We start from the raw sequence: 23,583 nt of genomic DNA, 5'->3' as shown, positions 1-23,583 counted from the left end.
TTCATCCTCCATGATATTCTGGAATGATTTTCCCTTGTCTTGTCCCTTTTCTACTGCTTCTTAGTCTACTCCACTAACCTCATTTCAAAACAACTAGCTGTTGGATGCATGAACTAAAATGCCATAAAGAATTCACATATTTGATTGTTTCTGTCAAGAACATTAAATGAAGAGAGCTACAATTTCTAAGAAGGTTGGTTCGACTGCCTGAGTCTGGCCCCCAGGCAGATTAGGCCAAGATTTTGGCCAAGTAAAATTGCCAATTGCCTAAAAGAAAAGACTAGCACGTTGCTCATTAGGGCATTCTGAACTTGCCTGTGCAATCTTTTTGCTACCCTGCAATTTCCTGTTGGCTATAAATGAAACCTTTCTAGCTGTTAATGCAGCCTGTGAATTGAAAAAAAAAAGCATGTAATTAATCAAAGGAGGTTGGGGGGATTCACTGAGCCCGGGTAAAGGGGAGAAGCTGGACAAGGCACTAGGACCTAGAAGGCATCTATCCACCCTGGCAGGAATTTCTTGCTTGGAGCTCAGACAACAAAGGCATAGAGAGATTGGTTTTCTTTCTCTCAGCATCTCCACCCAACCAGCAGAAAACCGGTGAGTGGGGCTTTCGAGTGATTTTCAGGGAGAATGTAAGAAATGTCAAACGGAAAAAGCACAAGGCAAAGTGTGCGCTCTCTCCCTCTCTCTGTGTGTCCTCTCTCTCTTTCTTTCTCTTCTCCCCTCTTTTTTTGCCTTATTCTATTGGATTTTTCCCCTAAGCCTCTACCTGGGATTTTCCATTGGAAAAGTGAGTTTGATGTTCTTTTGTTTTCACTGTGATATTGATTTTAGAATAATACCACCCCAGATTCTAAAGCAAAGCCCAGTGTTGCTGGCATGCCTGGGGAGATGCTTGCTACTTGTTTTGAGGAGGTGGGGTCTCTTACACTGCAGGTTGTCTGACAGAGACTATGCTGAGCTCAGCACAGGTCATGGTGACATTGGAAGAAAAGAAGGACCAAGCCTGGCAAACCTGCTAGGCACCAGTCCTCCTTTATTGCCTGTCCTCCTGGTCCCCTGCAAATATCTCAATGTGGCAGTGTGTAGCAGCTGAGCCCTGCATGCTTTGTGAGTCCTTTTATCCCCATCTGTGCAATGCATGTTAATAGTTTGTCTCCTAGGCTGTCACTACCTTTGCTAGCATTTGGGGCTTCTTTTGTATTTGGTTTCATATTGTGATTTCCTTTCTTTCTTTCATTCTTTCAGCAGAAAGGGGGAAAGTAAATCTGACAGATGACTATCTTTTGCCTCAGCTAACACACCTTGGCAATAGACAAATTTGGGGTGTGCTGCCTGCTGTGAGGGTGAAATGCCCCTTCATTCAGTGTAGAAACCCAGAACAATGGAAGGTGTGCTTGCTTCTAAAGGTCCCATATGCTGTTCAGGGACTCATTAGGGAATCTTTACACAATTAAAATATTCCATTAAGAGATGGGGCTGCATCGTTGATGGAGGGTAGAGCACCTAGAGAAAGCGGGGGGCTAAGGGGTGGGAGGAAGGATTTTGTGGCCAAATGGTACCAGGGCTAAAGCAGAACAAATAACTTGTTAAATAACTGATTTTTGTAATCCTTTTTTTTTTTTCCCAGCTTATTTCTTGTGAATGTCGGATAGCTGCACCAGCTTGGTGGGGAAGGGTGTTGATGAATAGCACAAAGACTGGCTGTTCCCTAGAGGCTGTGGCTTTAAAGGAGAATCCTACTTTATTCTAGTGGGGAGGGGATGCACACATTAAAGTAGGAAAGGAGGCTTGGAATAAAATTAAAACACTACCCTTATAATTATTTCACTGAAATGCAAAGATCACTTTCTGAGCTAGAGATGCTAACCTTGGCTAGGTCCTTCTGTTCCCTTCAAGGGGAATTTTGTCAGGCTATGGATTCATTTACAACCGTTAGTCATGTGGGCATGTGTGAGGAAACAGATGCCAGTTTTAATGTATTTACCCTGAAGTTACAATTTGATAGGAGCCACTGTCAGTAAGTCCCATTATTTTAAGCGATTTCAAAATCCCTCCCTCTCCTCTCTTTGGAACAGTGCCCAAAGTGCCTCCCTCTGCATCTCTCACCCCCACCCCCACAACCACCAGCACCCCTCCAGCCCCTCCCTCTTCTCTATTAAGATCAATATTCTTGCAGGTCAGGGGCAAGCAGCAGATGGGTCACGGGCTTTTTTCAACCAGTTCTTTTCACAAGCAGCAGATTGCAGATCTGGATCTGGCTAATATTTGAATTCCTTTCTTTTTTCCCCCTCCTTGCCCCTTTTCTTTGCTTCCTTTCATCCCCCTCCGCCTCCCCGCTTTTCTCCAACACTCAGGTCTCTGAGGTTCCACCAAAATATGGAACTTGATTTTGGACATTTTGACGAAAGAGATAAGACATCCAGGAACATGAGAGGCTCGCGGATGAACGGGCTACCTAGCCCCACTCACAGCGCCCATTGTAGCTTCTACCGAACCCGAACCTTGCAGGCACTAAGCAACGAGAAGAAAGCCAAGAAGGTACGTTTCTACCGCAATGGGGACCGCTACTTCAAGGGGATTGTGTACGCTGTGTCCTCTGACCGTTTTCGCAGCTTCGATGCCTTGCTGGCTGACCTGACACGATCTCTGTCTGACAACATCAACCTGCCTCAGGGAGTGCGCTACATTTACACCATCGATGGATCCCGGAAAATTGGAAGCATGGATGAACTGGAGGAAGGTAATTCGAGGAGTGGGTGGTGGCCCTTAGTGGGAGGGGTTATTGTTACTTATGGTTACATTTCTTGGCTTTGATTAAAAGAAATTGGGAACTATGTTTGTTAAAACATGAGGGTGCTGCAGAGACTTCTGATTCTGTAGGCATAGTCAGAATCATTAGCCATTACCCTCCGTGGGCTTCAGTCTCGGCTGGGGTTGAAGTGTGGCTGACTATGAGGATGCATTGTGTTGTTCTCCCAGGGTATACAAAGAAAAATCTGAATTGTACCATTTACTCTAGAATTTGTTCATCATCAACTCTAAAGAGCACTATTGAGGCACACCATAAAATCCTTAGGGGTATAAAATGAGGAAGGAGGTTTGGTTGGGTTAAGAGAAAGAAAACATTGTATACTTATATCCTTTAAACTGCTGAGAGACTCTTTGTGAATGGCAACTCATGGAAACGTGCACCCTAAAAGCTGGACTTCCCCAACGTATTCACAAAGGATTATACTTTTAGGTAAGTGGTCACTGCTCAGCTGTTGCTTCTAAAAAGCCCACTTCAGGGTGTGTCCCTCAGGCTGAGGTCATTAAGAGAAATGCCAAATAAAGCTGTAGGTATGTCTGGTATTTTAATAAACACTATTCCTATTAGAATAGGAACTGAGCTGCTATACCTAAATCTGTATTTAAACAGATTTCTAGATTTTGGTTATGCAATTGAATTTTATGACAAGATTGCTGAAAATCCTGACAGCCTGTGCACCCAACTCAAAAACAGGGAAAACTCCAGCTCTTGCCCAAACTTGCTCAGCCATGAAGTCTTTTTCATGATCATATAGATAAATAGATCTGGGGACATGTTCTTAACATTTCACTTTATCAAATCAAGTTTATTGAGGATGCCTCCCCACCCGACTTTTTCATGGGTGTAATATGTGTGATTGGTTTCACCTGACAGTACTTTAAAGGACAGCTTTAGGAGTCCTTCAAGAGTCCTTGTGGTAATGAAAATGTTCCCCCCCACCACCAAACTTCTTCCCATTCACCAACCCTCCCTCCTCATTCTTTCCATTCCCCTGAGCAGATGAGTTTAGAACAGGCAGATCTCTAGGGAAACCAAATTTTGAAACAGCTGGCAAGGAAGGAGAAACAGCACATTAAAGGACTTGATAGGCAGTGCCCCGCCTCTGATTCACTGCTTCTGGGTTTCTTGTATTCCTAAACAAAGGAGCATGAGGGCTTCCCTTGTACAAGAGCACATTCTCGCAAGGAGCTGCTGTTTCTCAAGTCAGGTCAAGTGATTTGGGGCCAGTTACTTATAAGAGCCAGTGCCCATATGGCTGCCAGATCTGGGTCTCAGGCAGGGTTCAAGTCTGAGGTTTTTCTCCATCCAAGTGGACCTTGAGAAACAATGCTGATGGGGCTTGATTATTTGATCAGGTGCTGGAGGGCCAGGAAGAGGTTAATCCTAGGCTTCTGAACATTGAAGGATTGGCCATCCTAGCAAATATCCTAAAAGAAAGGAGAGTCTGGGCAAACTTGAAGGACTAGAAGCTGGATCCAGGGAGCTGTCCAACAGAGTAATCGATAGGGCTTGCATCCTTTGTCACTGTAAAATCCACATCTCAGTCAAACTGGGGTGGAGGGAGTGTTTCTCTGTAATAATTTTCATAAACAAAGCACCTGAATCACTAGTATGTCCACATTTCTACTAGCTGCTATCTTTTAAAGACCACCATAAATGCTCAGGCAGAATTCTGAATCAAGTGCCATTGTATTTGGAGCAAGGATTACAGTGTTTTTGTGTCTACTGTGAGAGATCTCATGCACAGATTTCTCTCTTCCCCAAATACATTTTTAACATGTCTTGCTCAAAGAGTGGCCCTTGGTATTGATTTTCATTCCTGGATTTGTGTGTATGAGTGTGTGTGTGTGTGTGTGTATGCACGCATGCCTACGTGTATGTGTATTGTGGTGTGTGTTGTGATAATCTTAGCTGAATATATGTAATAAATACAATTTTGAAGACTGCAGCTTTCTTTTCTCTTGATCCTTTTGAGTTCTGCTAGATTGGACTCCTCTCATTTACCACTCTTGGGTGCAGTAGTAGTACTTCCTGGTGAATTTCTGGTGAGTGTGCAGAGTGTGAATTTTATGCAGAGTGTGACTAAGGCTCATTTGCATTTATTCACATGTCACTTACAGTCACAGTCTGCTGTGCCCTCAATGCCCTCTCAGTCCTAAGTACTGCGATTCAGTCACAGAAATTCTAGGGTATTCCTGGGATAGCACTGAGAAGTGTGACCAATTTTCCATCACCATTGCCCCAAATGGGAATATACACAGATATGAAGAGGATAAAGAAAAGGGGTCTTTGGGATTTCCCCGGCAGTCCAGTGGTTGGTACTTTGTGCTTCCATTGCAGGGACCAATGGTTCAATCCCTGGTGGGGAAACTAAGATCCCACATGCTGCATGGTACAACCAAAAAAGGGAGGGCAGTTGTTTTCACTCCTATTTTTTTTTTTTTGTCCTTTTGCAACTACTCATGTAGGAATGGAGGATAAAAGTCTTTTACTTTGTTCACCTTTGGAAGAGGTTAAATGAATGATTAAAACAAATAATTTACACATTGCTTTACAAGAGACTTCAAATTGAAAAGTTTGGAAAGATCCCTGGGGGAAGAGTCAGATTCGTTGGGTTCTTGTCTTAGAGGCAGAAGGTTATAACAGGAAAATAAATTTTTAGAATCAGATCTGGTTCAAATCCAAGCTCTGCCACCTGCTAGCTTGTGTGAACTTGGGGAAACCATTTAGGCCTCCCAAGCCTCAGTTGTTCATCTGTAAAGTGGGCATAACTGCTTTGAGGGTTAAATGAGACAGTGACTATAAATTGTTTAGTATTCTGCCTGGCACATTAGCAGTACTCAATAAAGGGTTGTAGTTTAGTCACTAAGTCATGTCCGACTCTTTGTGACCCCATGGACTGTAGCCTGCCAGGCTACTCTATCCATGGGATTCTCCAGGCAAGAATACTGGGGTGGTTTGCCATTTCCTTCTCCATTGGATCTTCCTGACCCAGGGATCGAAACCGGCTCTCCTGCCTTGGCAGAGGTGGGTTCTTTACCACTAGCGCCACCTGAAAATTCCAATAATGGTAGATGTTACTATTGAGTTGGCATAAAAGTTTTAGTTTTTCTTAAGATGGTACTGAAAAACTCGAATGATCTTCTTGGCCAACCCAATATTTGAGTCATCCTAGTTTATAGCTGGTTAAGCTACATGACTATAGATTTCTTCTTATCATCACTGTGACTAATGTACTCTCTTTTAAAAACAACTTTAAAAAACCCAAATTTATTAGGGTTTAGTTTGCACACTGTAAAATTCACCAACTGAATTAAATGATTTTTAGAAAATTTACCAAGTGGTGAAACCATCATCATAATCTAATTTTATCCCATTTTCATCATCTCCAAAAGAAACACTGTACCAATTAGCAGTCACTGCCCACTTGCTGTATTCTCTTCAGCCCTAGATGACTACTTATCTGCCTATGTCTCTACAGATCTGCTGAGTCTGGATATTTTATAGAAATTGAAATCATATACTATGTGGTTTTTGTGACTGGCTTGTTTTCACTTAGAAAATGTTTTCAAGGTTTGTATGGACAGAGAAGCCTGGTGGGCTATAGTCCATGGAATTGCAAAGAGTTGGACAGGACTGAGCGACTAACACTTAACTAGCTTATACCATGTATCAATACTTCACTTCTTTTTAAAAAATTTTTACTTTTTTGAATGCACTGGGTGACATGTGGGATCTAATTCCTTGACCAGGGATTGAACCTAAGCCCTCTGCCTTGAAAGCGCAGAATCTTAACCACTAGACTGTTAGGGAAGTCTCCATTCCTTTTTTTAAAGGAATAATATTGTATCATATGTATACAGCATACTTTGTATATCTATTGTAATATTCTTATCTGTAAAATGAGTCTAGTAACACCTGCCTTCTGTATCTATTAGAGTGATTGTGAGGATAAAATTAGATAATAGATATGGAAACACATTGACAAGGTAAAGCTGCAGCTCCAAGGGACTATTATTGTTCATGATATAATAATAATAATGCTAGTGAGAGGTTGGAATAGCTAGTGGCTCCCAAACCTGCCTGCTTTTCAGAATCTTTTAGGGCTTTAGAAAAATATCAGTTCCTGGGCCACACTCAGGAATTGACTCAGAATCCCCAGCATGTGTTTTTACAGATTTCCCCAAGTGAACCTTACAAGCAGTTAAACTTGGGAAAGTATTAGAGTAAATAATCTTGATGGTCCCCTTTAGCTACCTACATTAGTGGGTATTCCTGGGAATACAAAAATCTTTTTGTTTTTTGACTTGTTAATCTTAAAGAAATAATGAAGCATAGAACATACTATGTTTCCAAATGGCCACATAATGAAATATTTAGCCTAAATAAAGTGAAATGGAAACCAATTGGTTAATAATCACTATGGCCTTGTGGCACTCCTTCGTCTAATGCCTCTCTAGTCTTACTGTCTGCCGCTAGGTACTGAAAGTAGTAAGGGGACCGTTTTGGACCAAAGTCAGGTTATTGATGTCAGTTTTCCCACAGTTCCTTGGTTACATGAAAGGTTTCGTGAAGCCATACAGAATGTGGCCATATATGTATGAGCTGCATTACCAGTGGATCAACGAATGAAATCCAAGAGTGGCTTTTTTGTTGTTGTTTAGTCTTTCATTAGAGAATTGTTCTTCCCTTATGTAGTGTCTAATTCCTTCCCTACTTCCTTGTACGTAAGTACCCAGATCAGTCTTCATGGTATCATCTTGAGCATCATTATGCAGATCTTGGGACAAAATATTTCAATTGGTATGGTCTTGTTGAAAGATCTGTATGGTGACACTGGCTATGATCCACTTTCTTTGCCATATTCATTTGTTCCAATGAAATGAAACCACTTTCTCACTAGTTTATCTTCTAACTACTAAAGCAAGCACATTGCCGAAGAGGAGGATTTTAAGATACCTGGGAGAGTGATACATCACAAATAGATCTGATAATACGATAAAGTGCCATTTAATATTTTCTTTCTGGAGGGAGGAAGCCCGGAAAAAGAGGAGAAAGTCCAGACAGATGTGCTTTTTGCACTGAGAAACTATAAACATATTTAATGTTTTTGGAAATGGAGTCCTCCTGAAAGTGAAGAGAGGTAGACATTAGATCATCTTGAGGCCACAGCTTGTTCCCTTCCTGCCCTTTCAGCTTTGCTTCCATGACTTCATTTCCTTACCCCCTCTCCCTGAAGCAGATTGTCGATTCCAGCAAATTGTCACCTTGCTTGGCTCTGAAGCCAGCTTTCCTTTTCGACTTCCAGCGGGTGGGAAATGGCTCCTGGAAGCTGTGACAGGAGTAGAACCCAGCTGTGTAAAGGTGCAACATCCCCCACCCCACCCCCCCCACGTCCCGCCGCCCCCCACCCCGGCTCCAAGTGCCTGGCAGCTGGACCTGCAAGAAGCATCGAGCTCTGGCAGCATACATTGCAGATGCTCACAAAATCAGAACAAGGAAACTTTGATCAAGAGAAGCAGCTCATTTGTTATCTTTCTGGAAGAGGAGAGTCCTTAGTGGTGGGCACCTATTTCTTTAACAGGCCATTACCATAACAACTCTGTCTCCCAAAGCCTGTTTGGGATGCAGAAGAGAAGAAAATTCCTTCTTATAGACCTTTAGGGCTGGAAGGAACTGAAATGTCACCTAGCACAATACCTTCCATTATAGACAGAAAAGCTGCGACTCAGATATTAAATGATTTGCCCGAGGTCAACCCAACTTGTTGGGTTGGGTAGGATTTGAATCTAGGTCTGTCTGACTTCCCCTCCACCATCACAAACATCCTGCCCTCTGTTGGGGGATGCAGATAATGGGTGTGGGTATGCATTATGGGCTCAGGGGTCCTATGGAAAATCTGTACCTTCCCCTGAATTTTACTGTGAACCTAAAACTGCTCTAGAAAAAGATAACCTTTAAAAATATTCTGCCCTCTGTGTGAGCCAGCAGTGGCAGCAAGTGGATTTGCTTGGTGTTAGCCATAAAGTTACCACATTTGGCATTGAAGCAATCGGAGGCCTTCTCTCAAGCCTCAGGAAATATTATCTTTGAAGCATGAGTGCCATGCAGTGCTCATATTCTATATGGATTACAGCACAGTTCCAAGATGGCTGCCCTTGCTGCTGCTTCTTTTCTTTCCTTCAGCTTCTACTCCTCCTCTTTTCATTTCGTTTCCCTAAACTCTTTCTTCCTCCTTTCCCTCTTTGCTCTTCTAGTTCTCTCTTTATTCCTTCAGATTAGGGCCTTAATAATAGTGATGGCCGGCATTTATCAAGTGCTTCCTAGGTACCAGGCTGTGGGCTCAGCTTGAGCCCCAGAGCAACCTTCAGAAGTAGATCTTGTTATCATCATCCCCACTTAGAGGACAAATAACTGAAGTGAAGGGGAGTTAGGTAATTTGCCCAAGGGTGCACAACAAGAAAATATTGGGGAACCCCATTCTGACTGACATCACATCAGCTGCTCTTTTTCCATTACTTCATATTGGGGCCAAAAGGAAAGAGAGTAGAGAGACGAAAATGTACTGTTGGAAAGTGTTCAACATAGATTTGGCTGAGAGCTGGGCCCTCGGAAAAGTTCTCGGGTGCCATATGATACTATAGCTGTCTGCCATCGTGTTCATTTTCATCTGGGTGGTTAATCATACTCAGAGTTCAGAGGCTTAAGAGGTTTAAGAGATGGAAGCAAAAAAAAAGTCTAGAGTCCTAATAGGGCTACACAGCTGACTCTCCTGAGGAGACTGTAGATGAGTGAAATCATAAATATATAGCCTCATACATTTGCACACCACCAGTTGTCTGACACAGTTTTAAAGTACATGACCTCGTGGAAGGTGCCGAGCATCTGGTAGAGTGGTAAGGCAAGAGGCCATTTCTAGCATGTGGGGAATAATGGCTGTAAATATATGGAGGAATTGAAAGGCTCTCTGCATCCTTTCAGTCAAAAACTAAAGACCAAACCCTCTAATCACTTCGGTTGGATTGAATTGGCCAGTGGGAGCCAGAGAAATTAGGGTTTCTTTTGGCTGAGGTCTTTGACTTCCCTGTCCTAGCTGTGCATGCAGGCACGGAGTGTAGGAGAGGGCCTGTGCTCACCTACAAACCCAGGTCTTGGTCTCTTTGTCAAGACAGAACACTAGCAACTCCTGGGACTCAGAACAGGGTTGGAAGTTTACCTTCCCCTTCCACACTCACATCTAAATGTCCTCAAAGGTGCCCTAGAGAATCTGACTGAATCTTCTCTCAGCACTAACTGAGAAATTTATTAATTAACATGACTTAAAGTCTTTGGTGCTACGGCACAACAATCAATATTTGCACAAGGAGTGAATTATCAGCCTAGCTGAATGTCTGCTCGGTTCTCCTGCTGAGACCAAAGGAAGAAGTGCCATCAGATTATAATTGTGTTTAATGCTTTCTTTGCACCAGCTTGGGTTGATTTATTTATTTATTAAACATTTTTACTGATGAGTTAAACCTGATTAAATCACACTGGTTTTCTGCAGCTCGACCTCTGGATCAACTTCCATATACCTTGAGACTAATGTGTTTTACCTGACAAATTCAACCTTTTCCAATAGTCTCTCCCCTTCCAAGCTGAGCCTACCTCTTTTCTTCTTTTCTCCAGCTTCTAGGTCCAGGTGTCTGATCCCTTTCTCTTGCCTCTGGCCTCTGCCTTTCTTCCGCTGAATTAGTCATTTCCCCTGTGAACGCATGCTCAGTCGCTTCTGAGTCTTTGCAACCCCATGGACTATAGCCTGAAGGTTCCTCTGTCCATGCGATTCTCCAGGCAAGACTACTGGAGTAGGTTGTCATATCTTTCTCCAGGAGACCTTCCTGATCCATTGATCGAACCCACATCTCCTGCATTGCAGGCGATTTTTACCATTGAGCCACTGAGGAAGCCCAGTCATTTCCTCTAGCCCATGGTAAATGGGAAAACTGCACTAGATCCCTCCGATCCATAATCAGGCTGTATAATGTATTTTCACATCTTCACCTCATTACTTGTGGCAGCCAAGGGTGAGCACTGGTGAAGACGGCCCTGAACACATAGAGCTAGTGTATAGCATTTGGAAAGATGGAAAGATGGGGAGGGGGTAGTGGAAATGGGAAAGCATTTCTCAAGCAAGAACTAGACTGCAAACACAAGAAATAGTGTGAAACGTTTGTGTGTGTGTGTCCAGGTTATTATTTAGATAGTTTTTCTACCTGCCTGTGGGGATGATCAGTAGAAGATACAGTTATACACATACATGCACCACACACACACGCACACATTTCACATTTTAGTATTCTGCTGCTTAACCATGTACTCTGTCCAAAGTACAGTCTGCCTTCTTGGCCAGTTTGCACTGTATGCCCAATATGAAAGGTTACTGTGGTCACTTTAACTTGGAATTAATTAATTAATTTTGAAAGTTCTCCCCAATTCATAATATAACAAAGGCATGGGGCTGTGAGTCCAGAAATAGGATGGGAACATTAAGAAATAGAGATATGTTAATGGAAACTTACAATACCATATGTAAAATAGATAGCCAATGGGAATTTGCTATATGACTCAGGGAACTCAAACAGGGGCTCTGTAACAACCTGTAGGGGTGGGATGGGGAGAAAGACGGAAGGGAGGTTGTGGAGGGAGGGGACACATGTATACCCATGGCTGATTCATGTTGATGTTTGGCAGAAGCAAACAAAATTCTGTAAAGCAATTATCCTATCATATGTGAAACGAATCAGCAGTCCAGGTTTGATGCATGAGGCAGGGTGCTAGGGGCTGGTGCACTGGGATGACCCTGAGGGATGGGATGGGGAGGGAAGTGGGAGGGCGGTTCAGGATGGGGAACACATGTACACCCGTGGCGGATTCATGTCAATGTATGGCAAAACCAATACAATAAAGTAATTAGCCTCCAATTAAATAAATTTATATTTTAAAAAAGATTAATTAAAAAAATAAACAGAGACATGTTAAAAAACACTTCAGTAATGCCCCTAGACATTAACACATATCCTAGAAGTTAATAGACATTTCAATTCCAGTAAAACAATGTCAAGCTTGAGAACCCCACTTGGTAGATTATACTTAGATATATTCATTGTCCTTGGGACCCTTAGCTTTATAGGATTTTTCACTAAGTATGCCATTATAATGAAGACTATTTTGCTGATTACTTGCCCTTGAATTTGAATGACCAAACTGTTAGAGAGCCTAATTAGGAATGGCACATGAAGTTTGTTATTATCATCATTTCTCCAAAAGTCCTCCTCCAAGGTCAGTGTGTATTAGTCTTGTTAGACTAGTCCATATACCTGCTATTAATCACCATGTATTTCTTCCCTTAGGGGAAAGCTATGTTTGCTCCTCAGACAACTTCTTTAAGAAGGTGGAGTACACCAAGAATGTCAATCCTAACTGGTCTGTCAATGTGAAGACATCTGCCAATATGAAAGCCCCTCAGTCCCTGGCCAGCAGCAACAGTGCCCAGGCCAGAGAGAACAAGGACTTTGTGCGCCCCAAGCTGGTGACCATCATCCGCAGTGGGGTGAAGCCTCGGAAGGCTGTGCGTGTGCTTCTGAACAAGAAGACAGCCCACTCTTTTGAGCAAGTCCTCACTGATATCACTGAAGCCATCAAACTGGAGACCGGGGTTGTCAAGAAACTCTACACTCTGGATGGAAAGCAGGTAGGTACTTCCCCCCCCCCCCAAATTACTCTTCATTTGTTCTGAATCCTTAGCTGACCATCTTAAACCTCAAACATCATTTTTGGTTGGAAGACCCTTCCTCCACCTCTCATTATCCCTACCTGATATGTTATGTCTCATTTGGAAGAAATGTCCATTCAGCAGACAATGCAATGGAACAGGAATCTGAAGCTTTGGAATGCAATCTGCTTCTGACTTACCAAGTAGAATGGTCACTTATTAGCTTCCTTATCTGCTAAGAAAAGATGTTGAAACCTAGGTACTAAATACTCTTTTGAATATGAATTTAGCTATTGCATGAGGCAACCTTGATTGTTCAATGTATATGACTGGAAATGAGATTTGTGCACTCATTTCCTGTCTGATATTCTTAAATTGGTACTCAACATCCATTCTGATGAAAAGAAGTTGAAGTGACCACCATATTCTATGGAAGGAGTCATATATGGGGGAAGCACTGAAGTCCCTGGTTTGTTGTCTTTGCCTCACACAAGACTACATTTTTTTCCTCTCTTTTCCAAGTGACATAGCTGTCTTAATTTGGCTCCACTGATGGTTTCTGTGAGAAAGGGACTATTTCAGGATCCTAAAATTAGCCCAAGAAAGATGCTGACATCTGTTCCTCTCCAAATCAGGTTCTGCATGTCACTGGTTATGGTACTAAAGTACCACCTATATTAATATCTGGGAAAGAATGCAGCCAGGCGTCTCCATCTGACAGATGCACCATTCTCTTGAGCATGGGGAGCTGTAAATATATGACAAAAAAATGTTCCAAGGAAAGTAGAACAGTGGCTGGTTCCTTTGCCTCTAAAGAGAATCCTGGTCCATCATCAGACAAGACAAGTGTGGATTATTATCAGTCCATACTTTCCACCTCTTAAAATACCTTTTGTGTTTGAACTATATAGATTCTAAAAACAAATTGATTCACTGTATCAGAATTATGAGTATTCAAATGCACAGCTATGTCTCCTTCCATCATTTCTATTATATACTGTGCACTACAAGGTTTTAAGTTGCTGGGAAAACGCAAATTCATGTACATGGTGATTTGGATAAATGTGTGCCTTCTATCTGTTCCCAACCATTTTGTAATATGAGAGAAACCTGGAGGTATTGGTTGTATGTGATTTGTGTTGGTTGTACCAAAGCAATGGGTTTGTCTGCAGTGCGAAAAGTTCTAACTCCTAAGTATCTGTCTAAAGAGTATCTGTTTTTTGAGGACCAAGTATATATTGAACAGGAGCTATCCAGGAATAGGAATACTCATCAGAAACCTCACCTCAAAGAAGTACAGCCTAGGAAATTTATGATCAGTGGATCTTAGAGTTGAGGGTGACCTTAGAAGCCATGATATTTAATCTCCCTTCCATGGCAAGGATATAATCTACAACCATTTCAATTTCATAAAAGCCTATTTCACTGTTGAACAGCTGGAGTTTTTAGAAAGATTTTTCTAACATTAGGCATAATTCCGTTTGCCTGTACCTTTAGCCTCTTGAAGAAGTACAGGACAAATACAAACCAGGAATATCAGACTGGGATTTAGAAGGCATAGTTTCTAATCTGGATATTGCCACTTACTCTGTGACCTTGGGCTCATCAAGTAACTATTCTGAGGCTCACGCTTCTCTGCACAAAGGGGCTAATCACATCTGCCCTTTCCATGCTCACAGGATTCTCATGAAGATCAAATGAAATCATGGATATGAAAGCAGTCTGGAAATCAAAACACATGATATAAATGTGTGTGCATACAATTCATCATGAAGTGAGATAAAATATGTAAATTGTCAGACAATTTAAATATGGATTAATAAATGTTATCTCTCTTTCCTCAACTTTACCTTTCTATCATTCTTACCACAAATTTCCAGCATTTTATGGGATGTGCCTTCTGTCGGCTATGCATTCCTTGCCATTCTGGGATTGTTCCTAATAATAATAATAATAATAATAATATAGGACACCTCCACCTCCTAGGTAAGCAAGCTCCAGTCCAGTGATGGTGGATTTTCATCCTATAGCAAGCTTTCCAACTCCTTTCAAGCATGGGTTCCCATTTATTTGGAGAACAGTTTACAAAATGTCAAAGTATGATATGGTGTGTGTACAGACACGTCAGGGAGGAGTGTGCAAGGGAGCAGAACAATGCCTTGGCAGACATCAGTGACTCTGCACTTACTGTTCATTCTCTTTAAATTGTCTCCCTCTCCCTACTCTGACCCCTGGGGGTCATCTTTTAAGGTCTGGTCCCAATCTAATGATATTTCTGTAAACTTCTCTCCATCATGCAAAGTTAAAGTAATTTAAATCTTTTTTTTAAATGTTCACCTCCTGATACACAGTGGATGCTCTATAAATGTTTGTTGATTGAATGGGTTGTTTGTGCACAGTCTTTCAGTTGTGTCTGACTCTGCAACCCCATAGACTGTGGCCCACTAAGCCCCTCTGTCCATGGAATTTCCCAGGCAAGAATACTAGAGTGGGTTGCCATTTCCTTTTCCAGGGGATCTTCCCAGCCCAGGGATCAAACCCACATCTCTTGGGTCTCCTGCATTGGCAGGTGGGTTCTTTACCACTAGCACCAGACTATACTTAGGTCTATCAGAAGACATAGCCGGCTTCCAAAGGGGTTCATATTCCACCTGGGAAGCTCCTATTACTTACTTAGAAGTCACTGAGGGCAGACTTTTAAAGAAGTTTTTTCCCAAAGTATATTCTGAGGACTGAACCCATTTCCCCACTCCCAGAAGCTCTTCATGAAAGGGTTTTGTGGTCAAATAAGATTGTGAAATGCTGCACCTTATGTACCTTTCTTAGAGACTCACATTGCCCAGTGGCACGCTAAATGTTCTGAGAAGTCCTGTAGAAAGGAAATCCATTTAATTTAGACTCAGTATTTCCCAATCTGAAGCTTCCCTCATAGCTCAGTCAGTAAGGAATCCACCTGCAATGCAGGAGACGTGGGTTGGGAAGATCCCCTGAAGAAGGAAATGGCAACCCACTCCGGTGTTCTTGCCTGGAGAACTCCATGAACAGAGGAGCCCGGCAGTCTACAGTCCATGGAGCTGCAAGAGTTGGACATAACTTAGCGATCGAACCATCACATTTCTCAATCTTATTTAACCGCAAACATATTTCATAGAATACACAGATATACACACACATGCACACACACACACACACACACACAAGACAGAGAGAGAGAGAGCACTACGAAATACTTTATAGAATATGCTGAATGATTAAGAACTAACTGCTCTTACCTCACTGGTAAGATTGTCATACATAGGGGAACCCATAAATCAAACATTGTTATATGGTTACAGCAAGGACATTAAATAAGAGAATTTAGGGGTATGAGGACAAAACCTACTAATTACAAAATAGGTACTGAGTATACTGAAAGTGGGAGTCAAATTCAAAATTTTGGAGCCCAGCCCATTTCCCAATTCTAGTGATGACAGCCCTCATGTTAACACCTGTCAGTCACTTTGATTACTACTAGGTATTGTTACTACTTGGGAATATGACCTTCCTCTGTGCATGCTGAAGGCACATGTGTTGCAATGACTTGGACTTGCTTGGCTGAGATTCCATGCCTGTCTTTGGCTAAAAGTGGCACCAGGCAGAAATGATGAAGTATGGTCCAGGCTATTTGTTATGGAACGTTTCTATCATGAAGTCAGGACCATCACTTGGTTTCAGTCTTGCTCTAACTGGATCCCAAATGGACCAAGTCAAGTAGTTTTCTGCCCCTTTGTTTAAATAAAACAGTTAAAACAGCCCAGTTGATTATACCTGATTTATTGTTGCTTCTGTTCTCATGTGTACCATTTGACTGACTGGCTCTAATGATTGACAAGCAATCTGGATATGGCTCTCATCTCTTTCTCTCTGTTTTTATTTTCTTTGGACGTGCTTTTGGAGCCTTTGATCTTTTTAGGGCTTATGTTTTGCTGATGTAGAAGACCAGTTTCCTTTGAGATATTTGTGGTCTGTGTAGACAGCATAGCTGAAGTGAAAAAAGTCCAGGTGTTAGTCGCTTAGTTGTGTCTGATTCTTTGCGACCCATGGACTGTAGCCCGCTAGGCTTCTCTGTTCATGGAATTCTCCAGGCAAGAATACTGGAGTGGATAACCATTTCCTTCTCCAGGGGATCTTCTTGACTCAGAGATTGAATCCAGGCCTCCAGCATTGCAGGCAGTTTCTTTACCACTTGAACCACCAGGGAAGCTCAGATGGGGAAGCTAACCATCACTAATAGAATGAGATCCCAATTTATTCCTCACTTCAATAAGAAATCGCTAATGGAATAAGGAGTAGTTTGTAGGGCCCTGGCTACTCCCAGGGGCTATAATGGATTTCTAGGCAGTCAGGGCTTCCCTGGTGGCTCAGACAGTAAAGAATCCACCTGAAATGCAGGAGACCTGGGTTTGGTCCCTCTGTTGGGAAGATCCCATGGAGAAGGGAATGTCTACCCACTCCAGTATTCTGGCCTAGAGAATTCCATGGACAGAGGAGCCTGGCAGGTTACAGTTCATGGGGTCACAAAGAGTTGGACACGACTGAGCAACTTTCACTTCACTTCAGGGAAAACACGATGAAGGAATAGATGGTGATACATATTAGTTCACTCTCAGGTGAGCTTGTTCTTCTGATTCCTGGAGTGGTTACAGTGTGTTGACAAAATTCAGTTCAGTTCAGTTTAGTCACTCAGTTGTGTCCGACTCTTTGCAACCCCATGAACCACGGCACGCCAGGCCCTTCTGTCCATCACCAACTCCTGGAGTCCACCCAAACCCATGTCCATCGAGTTGGTGATGCCATCCAACCATCTCATCCTCTGTCATCCCCTTCTCCTCCTGCCCTCAATCTTTCCCAGCATCAGGGTCTTTCCAAATGAGTCAGCTCTTCGCATCAGGTAGCCAAAGTATTGGAGTTTCAGCTTCAACATCAGTCCTTCCAATGAACACCTAAGACTAATCTCCTTTAGGATGGACTGGTTGGATCTCCTTGCAGTCCAAGGGACTCAAGAGTCTTTTCCAACACCACAGTTCAAAAGCATCAATTCTTCTGCACTCAGCTTTATTTATAGTCCAACTCTCACATCCATACATGACCATAGGAAAAACCATAGCCTTGACTAGACAGACCTTTGTTGACAAAGTAATGTCTCTGCTTTTTAATATGCTGTCTAGGTTGGTCATAACTTTTCTTCCAAGGAGTAAGTGTCTTTTAATTTCATGGCTGCAGTCACCATCTGCAGTGATTTTGGAGCCCCCCAAAATAAAGTCTGACATTGTTTCCACTGTTTCCCCATCTAATTTCCATGAAGTGATGGGACCAGATGCCATGATCTTAGTTTTCTGAATATTAAGCTTTAAGTCAATTTTTTGACTCTTCTCTTTCACTTTCATCAAGAGGCTTTTTAGTTCTTCTTCACTTTCTGCCATAGAGGTGGTGCCATCTGCGTATCTGAGGTTATTGATATATCTCCCAGCAATTGTAAATCCAGCTTGTGCTTCTTCCAACCCAGCATTTCTCATGATGTACCCTGCATATAAGTTAAATAAGCAGGGTGACAATATACAGCCTTGACATACTCCTTTTCCTATTTGGAACCAGTCTGTTGTTCCATGTCCAGTTCTAACTGTTGCTTCCTGACCTGCATATAGGTTTCTCAAGAGGTGGGTCAGGTAGTCTGGTATTCCCATCTCTTTCAGAATTGTCCACAGTTTATTGTGATCCACACAGTCAAAGGCTTTGGCATAGTCAATAAAGCAGAAATAGATGTTTTTTCTGGAACTCCCTTGCTTTTTCAATGATCCAGCAGATGTTGGCAATTTTATCTCTGGTTCCTCTGCCTTTTCTAAAACCAGGTTGAACATCTGGAAGTTCACGGTTCACATATTAAATTATCCAACTATCAATCTCTATAATCAAGCCACATGCTGACCCTTTATGGTTAAATGTCGGCACACAAAAACTAGAACCCAAATTTCTGGTTCATTTGGTAGTAGTGGCTCAGTAGATACATGGTCTAGCCTTGAAGTCATTTCCATTAAGCACAGGGCATGGTGATTCTGTTAGAGATTCAGAGCTTTAATAATAGACTTTTAGCTGCAGCTGTTTCTCACACCATCCATTTTCATGTTATACTTACTGGGGTCTCTAGTCTCAGTTTAGTCCATGTCCAGGTTCTATACAGTCACAGATTCCCTATGGCCTCAACATGCCTGCCTAAGGGATAAGTATGGCCTTTAGTATTTGTGTTAGCTTTGTTAGGCCAATTTTTAAAATTAGATGAATTTATTTTCTGTTTCTGTCTATATCTTTCTAGTACCAACTACTTGAACCAGGAATTTTAGGTCTCAGAATAACAGAAAATAGTTTTAAATGATTCCCAGATTACCCAGAGCCTTGGAAGTTAGAACAGGAATTTTAAGAAATGTTTTGAGTAATAAGATGGTAGAATAGGAAAATGAGAGCACAAAGGGTATTTGAACTACTGTTAAGTATTCCAGGAAAGACTTTCTCCTTCCATCTTGCTATGCTAAATAACTGGGTGCTGGAAGCACAAAGGTAATTGCAGGCAACACAGGAAGACTAGTTGGATTTAACCTTGGAAATGTTGAGCGCATTTCCCAAGGTGGATATATCTTTATTTTGCTTGTGTAGGCATTTCTTCTCCATGCTCCCCCCCTCTCCCCCGCATCTCAGCCCCCTCCAGCCACATCTGGTCTTAGTTATACTCCTTGGCCTTCAAGTCTCCCATAGCCAACCTCTCTCCCCTCCTAGTGCTATGTCCTGTCAGTCAACATTGGGCTCAATAGAAAAGGCCACATGGACATAAATTATGCCCTCAAAGGGAGGTCATTTATCATTGACCTTCACTGAACAAAACCAGGCTGGAAAGGTAATGTTTGTATTACCAAATTTCCCTCTCCTCAACCTACAAATTGGATTCCTGGAGACAGGTTTTGAGAGGATTGGCTTGAGCATCAAATAGAAAAGAGCAGAGAAGTGGAGCCAGGCTGGGCCTTTTGAAAAGAGATAGTTTGCAAATGACTTTGCCATATGTAGTATAGACTTCAAGCTGTCTCATACAAAGGTAGATTTTGTACTTTTAAAGCAGGTTTAAGGGGATTCCTTGGCGGTCCAGTGGTTAGGACTTGGCACTTTCACTGCCAGGGCCCGGGTTCAATCCCTGGCCAAGGGACTAAGATCCCACAAACCACTTGGTATAGCCCCCTTTCCTCTCAGAAAAGAGGTCTTATGATGGAAGTGGCCCAACATCAAATATACTGATCTTCTGGAAAGAAAGGACCAAGTATACTCTGGTGATTGGTTATTTCTTCAGCAATTTATCATCTTCAGTTCAGTTCAGTCGCTCAGTCATGTCTGACTTTTTGCGACCCCATGGACTGCAGCATGCCAGGACTCCCTGTCCATCACCAACTCCTGGAGATTACTCAAACTCATGTCCATTGAGTCGGTGATGCCATCCAACCATCTCATCCTCTGTCGTCCCCTTCTCCTCTCACCTTCAATCTTTCCCAGCATCAGGGTCTTTTCAAATGAGTCAGCTCTTCACATCAGGTGGCCAAAGTATTGGAGTTTCCACTTCAGCATCAGTCCTACCAGTGAACATTCAGGACTGATTTCCTTTAGGATGGACTGGTTGGATCTCCTTGCAATCCAAGGGACTCTCAAGAGTCTTCTCCAACACCACACTTGAAAAGCATTAATTCTTCGGTGCTCAGCTATCTTTATGGTCCAACTCTCACATCCATACATGACCACTGGAAAAACCATAGCCTTGACTAGACAGACCTTTGTTGGCAAAGTAATGTCTCTGCTTTATGATATGCTATCTAGTTTGGTCATAACTTTCCTTCCAAGGAGTAAGTGTCTTTTAATTACATGGCTGCAATCACCACCTGCAGTGATTTTGGAGCCCAGAAAAATAAAATCTGCCACTTTTTCCACTGTTTCCCCATCTATTTGCCATGAAATGATGGGACAGGATGCCATGATCTTTGTTTTCTGAATGTTGAGCTTTAAGCCAACATTTTCACTCTCCTCTTTCACTTTTATCAAGAGGCTCTTTAGTTCTTCACTTTCTGCCATAAGGGTGGTATCATCTGCATATCTGAGGTTATTGATATTTCTTCCGGCAATCTTGATTCCAGCTTGTGCTTCTTCCAGCCCAGCATTTCTCATGATGTACTCTGCATATAAGTTAAATAAGCAGGGTGACAATATACAGCCTTGACATACTCCTTTTCCTGTTTGGAACAAGTCTGTTGTTCCATGTCCAGTTCTAACTGTTGCTTCCTGACCTGCATACAGATTTCTCAAGAGGTGGGTCAGGTGGTCTGGTATTCCCATTTCTTTCAGAATTTTCCACAGTTTATTGTGATCCACACAGTCAAAGGCTTTGGCATAGTCAATAAAGCAGAAATAGATGTTTTTCTGGAACTCTCTTGCTTTTTCGATGATCCAGCGGATGTTGGCAATTTGATCTCTGGTTCCTCTGCTTTTCTAAAACCAGCCTGAACATCTGGAAGTTCATGGTTCATGTATTGTTGAAGCCTGGCTTGGAGAATTTTGAGCATTACTTTACTAGCATGTGAGATGAGTGCAAATGTGTGTAGTTTGAGCATTCTTTGGCATTGCCTTTCTTTGGGATTGGAATGAAAACTGACTTTCTCTAGTCCTGTGGCCACTGCTGAGTTTTTAAAAATTTGCTGGCATATTGAGTGCAGCACTTTCACAGCATCATCTTTTAGGATTTGAAGTAGCTCAACTGGAATTCCATCACCTCCACTAGCTTTGTTCGTAGTGATGCTTCCTAAGGCCCCCTTGACTTCACGTTCCAGGATGATTGGCTCTAGGTGAGTGAGCACACCATTGTGATTATCTGGGTTGTGAAGATCTTTTTTTGTATAGTTCTTCTGTGTATTCTTGCCACCTCTTCTTAATATCTTCAGCTTCTGTTAGGTCCATACCATTTCTGTCCTTTATTGAGCCCATCTTTGCATGAAATATTTCCTTGGTATCTCTAATTTTCTTGAAGAGATGTCTAATCTTTCCCATTCTGTTGTTTTCCTCTATTTCTTTGCATTGATGGCTGAAGAAGGCTTTCTTATCTCTCCTTGCTATTCTTTGGAACTCTGCATTCAGATGCTTATATGTTTCCTTTTCTTTTTTTTTTAAATTTATTTATTTTTTATTTTACTTTACAATTCTGTATTGGTTTTGCCATACATTGACATGAATCCACCACGGGTGTACATGTGTTCCCAAACCTGAACCCCCCTCCCACCCCTCTCCCACAACATCTCTCTGGGTCATCCCCACGTACCAGCCCCAAGCGTGCCATATCCTGCATCGGACATAGACTGGCAATTCGATTCTTACATGATATTATACATGTTTCAATACCATTCTCCCAAGTCATCTCACCCTCTCCCTCTCCCACTGAGTCCAAAAGTCCGTTATACACATCTGTGTCTTTTTTGCTGTCCTGCATACAGGGTCATCATTGCCATCTTTCTAAATTCCATATATATGTGTTAGTATACTTGCATTCCTATACACTAATAATGAGAAAGTAGAAAAAGAAATTAAGGAAACAATTCCATTCACCATTGCAACAAAAAGAATAAAATACTTAGGAATATATCTACCTAAAGAAACTAAAAACCTATATATAGAAAACTATAAAACACTGATGAAAGAAATCAAAGAGGACACTAATAGATGGAGAAATATACCATACAGTATGTTTCCTTTTCTCCTTTGCTTTTCGCTTCTCTTCTTTTCACAGCTATTTGTAAGGCCTCCTCAGACAGTCATTTTGCCTTTTTGCATTTCTTTTTCTTGGGGATGATGTTGCTCCCTGTCTCCTGTACAATGTCACGCACCTCCGTCCATAGTTCATCAGGCACTCTATCAGATCTAATTTATCATCTTAGAGTTTTATTGTTGATGAAATGCTGTAGGCTCTGAGCAGTGATGGAGCTGGGGCTTGGTCATTTCAATCAAAACTTTGACACAGTATTCCAGTCTCTCACACTGACTAGTCTATCAATATCCAACATTCAGCAGATGGAAAGAGCCTGAAAGTGGGATTCAAAGACCTGAATTCTAGTCTTCACTCTATTTTCCACTAGTTATATGTTTTGGGAGCCAATCAAATCTCTTTTCTGGACCTCAGTTTTTGAGATAAGTACATGACCTACAAGAGTATTTCTGGCTCCATGTTAGCAGAGTAGTCTTCTTACAGTATTGCTTCTGTTTAGGCATTTTTCACCAAGCTGCTACTCTTCTCAAAGCCTCCACCTCTCTATGCTCCTAGTTTCTCCAACCTCATGTAGTAATCACCTTGGTGGATATGTTATTTTCTAGGATGGTTCCTAAAGGGATTTACACAGTTCTTATATTCAGATCTTTCAGTGTCTGTGATGACATAACCAGAGAATATTTTCAAATGTAATTTTGATTTGACTTCCTTTTCTTAACAATGTGGATGACATGAGAAGCAGAGGGTGGAGGAATCACGAAACAAAATGAGATAAAAGCCAGCTTGCCAATTGTTGCAAGCATTCATTATTAAGGTGTCTTCAACATAGTGGTGCTATTTTCAGTGCAGAAAAGGAATATTGCCAATGGGAGAGGCTAGCATCAGAGCTATTTCTTAAATAATCAGAAGAATCATTAAGTGGGAGTTTATCAGGGAGTTGATTCCATGAACAACCTTTGAAGTAACTGGCTTCTTGTTTTTAGTTCTTTATTTTCATCTTTTCCATTATTGCCATTCCCTCAAAGTGAAGGACAATTCGTTGTCTCCAAATGTAGTTTTTTAAATAGCTTTATTGAGATATAAACCTTTGTGTGTGCTTCGTTGCTCAGCTGTGTCTGACTCTTTGCAACCCCATGGCCTATAGCCCACCTGGCTCCTCTGTCTATGGGATTCTCCAGGCAAGAATACTGGAGCAGGTTG

The 23,583-nt window shown here is 41.9% G+C and overlaps 1 protein-coding gene and 1 non-coding gene across 2 annotated transcripts in view; both read left to right on the top strand.

The window, feature by feature from the left end:
- Positions 1 to 2,366: 2,366 nt before the first annotated feature.
- DCX (doublecortin) overlaps positions 2,367 to 23,583 on the top strand; it is a 115,208-nt gene continuing 93,991 nt past the window's right edge. Inside the window, exons 1-2 of the mRNA XM_040266612.1 lie at positions 2,367 to 2,746; positions 12,205 to 12,545. Coding sequence (XP_040122546.1) covers positions 2,383 to 2,746; positions 12,205 to 12,545 — 705 coding nt within the window. The 5' untranslated portion in view covers positions 2,367 to 2,382. The remainder of the gene's footprint in view (positions 2,747 to 12,204; positions 12,546 to 23,583) is intronic.
- TRNAE-UUC lies at positions 19,723 to 19,794 on the top strand. The gene has a single exon. It is a non-coding gene; the product is annotated as a tRNA-Glu (tRNA).

This window comes from Oryx dammah, unplaced genomic scaffold (assembly GCF_014754425.2).
Source record: "Oryx dammah isolate SB20612 unplaced genomic scaffold, SCBI_Odam_1.1 HiC_scaffold_23, whole genome shotgun sequence".
In the NCBI taxonomy this organism is placed as follows: domain Eukaryota; kingdom Metazoa; phylum Chordata; class Mammalia; order Artiodactyla; family Bovidae; genus Oryx; species Oryx dammah.
Note: the sequence above shows the minus strand (reverse complement) of the source record. Positions and strands in the feature narration are given on the sequence as shown.